The 8,725-nt window shown below is 56.3% G+C and overlaps 1 protein-coding gene across 1 annotated transcript; it reads right to left on the bottom strand.

Moving 5' to 3' along the window:
* Positions 1-1,316: 1,316 nt before the first annotated feature.
* Positions 1,317-7,598, bottom strand: GUITHDRAFT_138721 (hypothetical protein; the record flags this gene model as incomplete). Its single annotated transcript, XM_005832816.1, has 19 exons — positions 1,317-1,427; positions 1,646-1,712; positions 1,949-2,034; positions 2,086-2,154; positions 2,415-2,478; positions 2,699-2,868; positions 3,461-3,529; positions 3,800-3,934; positions 4,284-4,471; positions 4,684-4,825; positions 5,056-5,375; positions 5,625-5,738; positions 5,766-5,869; positions 6,084-6,308; positions 6,526-6,592; positions 6,636-6,663; positions 6,711-6,785; positions 6,932-7,363; positions 7,509-7,598. 19 exons carry the CDS (start codon positions 7,596-7,598, stop codon positions 1,317-1,319), a joined length of 2,556 nt encoding a protein of 851 aa, XP_005832873.1.
* Positions 7,599-8,725: the final 1,127 nt, after the last annotated feature.

Below are 8,725 nucleotides of genomic sequence, written 5' to 3'. Positions count from 1 at the left end.
GAGGAGGAGGAGGAGGAGGAGGAGGAGGAGGAGGAGGAGGAGGAGGAGGAGGAGCCACATGGGGAGCAGGAACTGCAGGAGAAGGAGAAGGAGGAGCAGGAAGAGCAATAGTAGACGATCTGAAAGTGAAGCGGCAAGCCAGTGGGAGAACTGCACATAGTGATCTGAAGGCGACGAGAAAGATGCCGTGGGAATACCACCTATGACAAGGGAACTTGTCTCCTTGTTCCTCAATCACGTCTTTTGAGACTGCAAATGTGACGTGTGTTGTCAGATGTCCAAGATGAGTCTGAGAGAGGATGAAGTTTACCTGCCCAGCACCCCGCCGGCTGACCTGACGCCTTTTGCGTTCCACAAGTTCACCAAGGAGAGGATCGTGGGTGCGAGGACACGGCAGCATGTATGCATCATACCCCGAGAGGGATACCGGACAGAGACAAACAAGCTGGGGAAGAGGGTCGAGGAGGTTTCGAGCGAGAGGAGGATCGATCACAACCGGCACAACACTGATGTCACCAGAGTCCCTGTCGGAGGCATGCGGCCGCCCTCCCAAGCTGCTGTCAGCCAGGAGGATGTAGCGAAGCTTTCGCAGTATCGCCAGGTAAATCAGGAGGAGGAGACGGAGGAGGAGGAGACGGAGGAGGAGGAGACGGAGGAGGAGGAGTGGAAATGATGCGCCATCTTATGTAGGCAAGACAAGAGAACAGGAGGAATGCGCAAGAGATGAGATCGAGATTGAACGTGTCAGGAGCGAGTCGCCGAACAGCTTCATCGAAACACCTCGCTGCAGCAAACAGCATTGTTGAGCGATTCCGCCATGCACAAGAAGAGAGAATGTAATACAATGTCGTAGAATGATTGTGAAGGTCCTGACCTTCTTTCCTTGCCTCAGAAATCAGCATGTCTTCATGATCAAGGTAAGAATAAGCTCATTCAAGGCAAGAGGACCTTCTGACAGGCTCTTGACAGGACTACGTCTATAGTTGACAAGCTTGCAATGAAGGCACCATCAGAAAAAGTTTCACGACACGATGAGCTTGCAGCGGGTCGGAAGACATGTCATTCATATCATGCCGTTTCATTCCAACTATGTGTCATGGTCGAGCGACGTCTTCGGTGTAGGATGGAGGAGGAGGAGGAGGAGGAGGAGGAGGAGGAGGAGGAGGACCTGTCCGGTGCTCCTTCCGCAAGTACTCGATCCCTTGGTGTATATTTCTGACACCTGAGGAAACGGAACTCAGAGGAGCTGCGGTACTCCCTGGCTGTCTTACTCTGAAACTGCTCTCCGTCCCTCGGAAGCTCGTCCTGCAGCAGGTTCAGTCATGCTCCCTCCCCCCAGTGCTGCAAGGATGTACGTCGAGGGTTTGCTTGTCCTCCTCCTCCTCGTCCTCCTCCTCCTCGTAGACTGGCGTCATGTAGTCGAAAGCCTGTGACTAAGTTAAGGCGGGAGAGAGGGAGGGAGGGAGGGAGTGGGGAAGGGAAGTGGAGGCGAGGAGGCTATGAAGGGAGGAGGGACCAGGAAGGGGACGGGGAAACGAATGGAGCGGACGGAGTGGAGGGGGAAGGGAACGGGAGCGAAGGAGCGAAGGGAAGGGGGGAGAGGAGGGGAGGGGGGAGGGAGGAGGAGGAGGAAAGGTCTGCGTACCGCAACATCAGACATGAGGCTGACCCATGCGTGACTTCCTTCATGATATTCGCTCTCCTGATCAGTGCTGCGAGGAAAGTGAGGAAGGGCGGCAGTGAGGAGAGCTGAGAGGGGGAGGCAGAGGAGAGTAGAAAGGAGGAGGAGAGGTGAGATGGAGCAACAAGGCATGGGGAGCAGAGCTGGAAGCGAGGGAAGGAAACTGAGGTGGAGGGGGAGGAAGGCAGCCGATGAACAGCAGCTTCGAGAAAGTCTCATGGCTCTCAGGATGAGGACGAGTGGCCTTAGCGTCTCTCCTGCACCCACCTGGAAGTTCGTTGGAGGTCGCGAGCTCGGGCCCTCACCATGTCCATCTTGCTCTGATCGCTGTAGAACGACTCCCATGCCTGCTGCTGTTGACCCTCGTCAGCCCCCCCCCCCTCTTCCTGCTTCTTGCCCTGAACCTGTGCGCTCGTCATGGCCGCGTCTTTTCTGATCTCCCCCAGCCTCTCTACCATGGACGCACAGGAAGTCTAGATGGCACGGTCAGCATCATCGTAACCATCGTCGTCGTCGTCCTCCTCCTCCTCCTCCTGCTCATTATCCTCATCCACATCCATATCTCTTCTCCTCCTCCTCCTCCTCCTCCTCCTCCTCCTCCTCCTCCTCCTCCTCCTCCTCAACAACAACAACAACAACAACAACAACAACAACATCATCATCATCATCATCATCATCATCGTCATCGTCATCATCATTTTTGAGCAGCAAGACAAGATCATTTCATCTTCACCCTTCCGGTCTTCCAACACAGCTCGTTGAGGATGTGCCAGATCACCCCGTACGCTCGGATTGAGCTGCAAACAGAAAATTGAGGAAGCCGAAGAAAACAGGGTGGGGGAAAACAGGATCAGAGAGAGAGGAGGAAAGGAGGAGCTCCACGGAGAGCAGGAGAAGCGAGTGAGAACGGGGGAAGAGGACGGAGGAAAGGCTAGCAAGGGAGAGGGATAGAAAGATACGAGGGTGGGAGGAGAGGAGCGCAGGGAGGTCCCATGTTGCCCACTCCCTCCTCCTTACCTGGAGTATCTGCTGTGGTCGGTGAGCATAAACTCGTACGGAAAGTCAGCCTGCGTGGTGGAGGCGGCGAATCCTGGGACGTCGTCGTCGAAGAAGAAGTTCCACTGAGCGTCTTGGGGGGCCTGGCGAGGTCGAGGCAGGGACTGGTTGCTCTCAACAGTCGCCATCACCTGTAAGGATGGATCAGGAGGAGGGAGAGGTGTGAGGAGAAGGGGAGAGCGAGGAGCGCGGAAAAGGAGGATGAAGAGAGGAGTGGAAGAGTAGGAACGAGAAGAGTGGTGGAGAAGAAGGAGAGAGGAAGAGAGAGAAGGGAGGAAGAAACAGGGGAGAACAAGGATGAGGGAGGAGGGAGGAGGGAGGAGGGAGGAGGGAGGAGGAGGAGGGCGGAGCTGTTACAAGCCCTGCCTGCTCTGAGCCGCAGAGAAGAGCAGGAGGGATGATGAGGAACATGCCGATCCCGCGGTACCTGAGGAGGAGAATGAGCTACAACCCTTGCGAGGAATCTCGAGAGAGGAGGGAAAGAGAAAAGAGGAAGAGCAAGGAGGAAATATTGAGCAAGAGGTAGGAAGAGGAGAGAGCAGGGCTGTAGGGGAGGGAGGAGGGCTGTAGGGGAGGGAGGGAAGAACCTTTCGAAGGCTTCTCTTCGGGACTGGATGGTGCGATTGAAGCTATGAGGGAGGGCGAGGGCGTCTGAGATGTATCCCCCCAGCCTCGCCTTCATCCTCGTCACTCTCCACCGCAGCTGCCAGACCCTCCGCTCACCGCGTACCCTCCTCCCAGCCGAGAGGCGACGTGCTTGGTGAAAGCTTGCAGGATCTCCTTTGAGTTGCTCTGCACGAGCCGAAGGGCATGAGGGACGGAGTGCATGGAGGGGAAGGGAAAGCATGGGGGAGCGAGGGAGCAAGGGCGAGTCGATGGGCGGTAGGAGGATGGATGCGATGGAGAGCGACAGAGAAGAGCTGAGCAGGAGAAGAGGAAGGAACAGATTGATAGATGGAAGGGGAGGGGGAGGAGAGGGGAGGAGAGGGGAGGAGAGAGGACTCTGATCATTGGAGGAGGAGGCAGCAAGATCAAGGGAGAGGAAGAGTGTAGGACCCTGACCTGTCGCATGAGTCGAGGGAGGAGGTGTGCTCTAGGAACGAGGTCCCAGCGGTTGACGATGTTGACCACACTTGCGTCAAGCTTCCGCATGCTCGAGTCCTCCTTGAGTCTGCAGGCCTCCCTGCCTGTGAGAAGCTGCATGCCGGTGAGGGAAAGGAAGGAGGAGCAAGGAGGAAGAGGGAAGAGGGAGGAGGGAGAAAGGAGGGAGGAGGAGGAGGAGGAGGAGGAGGAGGAGGAGGAGGAGGAGGAGGATGAGGAAGGGGAGTGTGTGGTTGGGAGGAGGTTGCAGGAAAAGAGGAGAGGCGAGTGACTATATGAGGAGAGGAGGAGGGAGAATGGTCCATGAAAGACGTGTTTGAGAGTGGAAGACGATGCAGGTGAAGGAGGAAGAAACAGGACAGGAATGTGAGCAGGTTTCTTGCCCTGACTGGGGAAGGGTAGAAAGGAAGGAGTGGAAGCGAGGGGGGGAGCGAACAGGATCGACCTTCCATCCAAAGTCAGCAGCGCTCTCAAGAAGGGTCGGGGGTTTCCGCCATACATCCTTTCCGCAGTGCTTCGCCCCCGTCCTCCTAGCAAACACTGCGGGAGAGCCGAAGGTGATGACAGAGATGTCGACGTTGAGCCCGACGCCTGACAGCAGCTGCCGAGCCACCTCAAGCGCATAGCTCCCTCCTGCGATCAACGTCATCTCCTCCGTCCTCCTGGCGCTCCCTCTCTCTCTCTCCTCTCTCTCTCTCCCAAGTCCCTTCGCCTCCACTCGCTCCCCTCACTCCTTCGCTTGTTCCTCCGCCTCTCTCTCCCTCCTCTGTTTCACTCTCCCTCCTCCCTCTCCTTCCTTCGCTCGCTTGCTCGCTCCTCCTCCTCCTCCTCCTCCTCCTCCTCACCCAGACTGTGACCGGCAATCACAAGCTTCTTGATCTTCGCCTTCCTCACTGCTGCGCGGATGGACGAGATGCTCCTCCTCACCTCCGTGTGCACTGACGACCAGATGCCCCACGAGGGCCCTTCCTCGTTCAACCAGAACACCTGCTGCAAGCTCGCATGCGAGGAAGAAATGGTGGTACAGAGGAGGAGGACTAGGACAACGTTGTAGTGGAGGAGGATGAGAAGAGGAGATGAGGTGGAGGAGCAGGACGTGGTGGTGGTGGTGGTGGACGATGATGGAGATGGAGATGGAGATGGAGATGATGATGGTGATGGTGGTGGTGGTGCTTGATGATGATAAAGGGAGGAAGGGGTTGAGGAGGAGGAGATACCTGCGAGTGCCCAATGTCGGTGAGGATGTCGTGGACGTCTGCCGTTCCTCGGAAGACGAGGTAACCAACTTTATCATGACCAAAGGGCCAGGGCAGGTGAAGTTTGAAGAAGCGGAATGGGAGCGAACCGATCTTGAGCAGGAGCCTTGAAACTTTCCGCAGCGTCTTGACGAGCTTGTTGGATGTAAGGATGCGCCGGTACCTGTCCATGAGGGAGGAAGCTGCTGGTTTCAAGGAGTTCTGAAGCTGAGAGTACTCGTGCTCGGAGTCTAGAGCCTCCTCCCGCCTCCGTGAGTCCCTCGCTGCATGTTTGGTTGAATCTGCTAAACTCAGTTCATCGTCCTCCACTCCCCCCTCTCTCCTCTAACTTCTCTCTCCCCCCAACCCCCCGTCTCATCCTCCACACGACCCCCATTTCTTGTGTGAGCTACTTTCTGCTCTGCTCTGCTCTGCTCTGCTCTGCTCTGCTCTGCTCTGCACTTCTCTGCTCTGCTCTGCTTGCCTCGCCTCTCCCCTCCCTTCCACTCCCCCACCTCCCCCCCTTCTCCTCCCCTCCCTCTTCTCTCCACCTGAAAGGTCTTCAGTCAGCAGCGCCCATTGCAAGTCGTCTTCCGTCCTCCTTCTAAAGCTTTCAATGTGCAGAGAGTTCTCCCGCACGTGCGGATCAGCCGACTTGTGTAAGTCTGCAAGCACGCGGTCAGAAGAATCACCGGCAGCATCGAGCGAGTCACGTTTCTTCTTTGCCCTTGTCTTGGAAGTGTCACACTGTGAGATAGAGGGGGAGGGGCCCCTCCCTCGCACCGATACCCACCCGCTGCATCTCAAGTCAAGAAGGACACAAGTAGGAGCGGCATCAGAGCAGGCGAGCACGGGGACTACAAGGGACGGTGGAGGACGAGGACGGGGAGAGACTGGACAAGATCGTAGGACGGAGACTGGGTCAACAAGAGCGTCTGATACAGCAGTATACGAAGTTCCTCCTCGTCGACAACATGGTTTCCCTCCAACACAACGTCAGAAACACGGACCTTGAAGGCACCATGTCGGTATCGACGCAGCTCTGGTACAGCCTCTTGCGCTGGAATGCCTTGGGTCTTCGGTTCTTCTTCTTCCTCCCTGCAGATGGCCCCCCCCTTGACCCTGCTGCCCCCCGCGCTGTCTGCTCCTCGTCCTCGAGGCTGGAGATGTTGGTCCCGTCCATGAAGGATTCTGTTTCTTCATAGAGAGAAAGTGACGAATCTACCTCTGGTTTGCTGCAAACAATCGATCACCTGACCTCCTTTCTGCTCCTCTGGTCTCCTGCTCTGCCTACCCGCCCTTTCTTGACATCTCCCCTCCTGTCCCCTCCCCTCCCCCTCCCCTTCCTCCCCCTTGCTCTCTTCTTCCATTCTTCTCCCCTTCGATTCCTCCTCTCTTCTCTCCCCCCCTCCTCCCCTCCCTTCTCCTCTCTCCCCTCGCCCTCCCCGCCACCTGTTTTCATCCAGCTCCTTCAGCTCATCCATGAACCAGCAGCCGTCCGACCACGAAATCTGATGCTCTGCGCGCACATGACTCGATAACACCTCTCCTCCACATCACACCTGCAAAGTCCCCCCGCTGCTCGTACATCTTCCAGACAAGTCAGCAGCATGTTCGCATCAGACGCCAACCCTTACCACCCTCCCATTGGGATCTGTCTCCGATGTAAGAGAGTAGTTCCCCGCCCACTCCTCATGCCATGGGCCTTTCACCTGGAGCGCGTCATCACAATTTCCTCCTCCTCCTCCTCCTCCCTCCTTCCGCCCCCCCCGCTCCCCCTCCCCTCTTCCCCCTCCTCCTCCTCCTCGCTCTCGCCCTGCTCCAGCTCCAGCTCCTACTCCTCCACAATGAAGCTCACATGCAGGCAGCTGGGATACGGCTCGTAGATCCAATACTCAGACAGCTGAACTGCTCTCGTCAGCATCGCATGTGAGAAAGGAAACTTGGGTTTGAAGATCCCGGAGAGCATCAGCGAGAAGACAGCAAAGTAATCCTTCCTCCCAGCAGCCTCGTCCCCTCCTCCCTGCCTCCCCCTCTCGCCCTTCATCCTGCCAGCTGCAGTAGAGAGGAAGGAGGAGAAGGCCTTGCCCAGGAAGTGCCTCTCATTCGCCGAGCCCATGCCCAACCGGGGATCGACGAAGGCTTTCACGATGTTGGAGAGGGCATGAGGGACGGTGTTGACCCAGCAGAAGTGATCGATGCAGATGTTCTCATCTCCTTCCTCGTTGGTCCCGTTGCGAACCACGTCCATGGGCAAGTACGCACCCATGAGCGAGGGAGGAAATTGAGTCTGAGACACAAGCGTGTAAATACATCTAGGTGACGAAGACAAGGATGGATTGATGGGTTGAGGAGGACGAGGACGAGGGCGACGACGAGGACGAGGACGAGATGAAGGAGAAAGGAATACGATAGGGGATGGAGATGAGTTTCACCTGGGGCTTGCGGGCTACTGATGATGCGAGGAGGTTGAGAAGGACCCATGAGACTAGCAAGCGCGAAGGAGAAGCTATCCGGTAGCTCATGATGCTACTTCTTGCTTTGATCCGCTCTCAAAGCATCAACTCGCCGAGCTTTCTGGCAAGTGCAGCGAAGGAACTTACGAACACGATTGTATCGTTGCTCACAGTCGATGAGGCGAGCAGAACATTCCTCCTATTCAGCAATGACAGAAGGTTACGACTGCTCACTAGCTCTCCAAGTCAGCGCTCGACAGTCATTGCTCCACTCTCTCCTTACCAGCAGAATGTCCAGCTCACGCGCGTGTTGTCAGAATCCTCCCTATTTTAGGCACCACCATTCTCGAAGGAAATCCTCTTGCCCTGCAGCTGACGATCTTGCGGTTATCTGAATCCGAGAATCTATGTTGCCCTCGTGTTGATGTTCATCTACAACGTCGCACCGGTTCCCTTCCTCTCCTCCTCTCCTGCAACCTCCTCTCTTCTGGACATGATTCCAGCCCTCTCCTCGCCTTCTTCCTTCTTCCTTCTCCTCCTCCCCATCCCATCGCGCTGATTTCGCACTGGATCGACCTCCCATGGAAATCCTTGCGCGCAAACTTCACAAGTTCGAACTTCCAACTCAAAAACTTTTTCAAAGTTTAGACTCCAGGACTTTCAAAGTTTCAAAGTTTCACGAAAAGACATCCCGGGCAAGGTCAGGCCCTTCAGATAGACGAATGTGTACCACAGAAGATGGTGAACCATTCCTCTGAACCCATTGTGGAGTGTTTGTGAACCACCCCCACCACCTCATTCAGCTGCACTTCACAGACTACCCAACTTTTGACCACAATAGTATGGGTACTTGTTCGGCAGAGTTACCTACCCTGCAGGCCACTACCCTACAACCACGAGTACCCTACCCCTTGATTTCAGCAATACCCTCATCCACCCTTGCTGAGCGCTGCTGCTATGAAGCAGGAGGGGAGAGATGGGAGGAGCATGGAGGAGGAGGGAGAGGATAAGGAGCCAGGGAGATCAGTGAGATGTCTAAGAGACATGGACACGAATGAAAGTATGTGTAGGGGCAGGAGCAGGAGAGACAGGGGCAGTATGGGAATGGACAGGTTTGCCGATCTGGCAGGGACCAGTCATACAAGCCACTGGCAACGACAGGATGGAGATGTGGAGGGGTAAGGGCGGAAGAGAGA

Source organism: Guillardia theta (genome assembly GCF_000315625.1).
Source record: "Guillardia theta CCMP2712 unplaced genomic scaffold GUITHscaffold_33, whole genome shotgun sequence".
Classification (NCBI taxonomy): Eukaryota; class Cryptophyceae; order Pyrenomonadales; family Geminigeraceae; genus Guillardia; species Guillardia theta.
The sequence above is the reverse complement of the archived record's forward strand: the minus strand, read 5'-3'. Positions and strand labels throughout refer to the sequence as shown.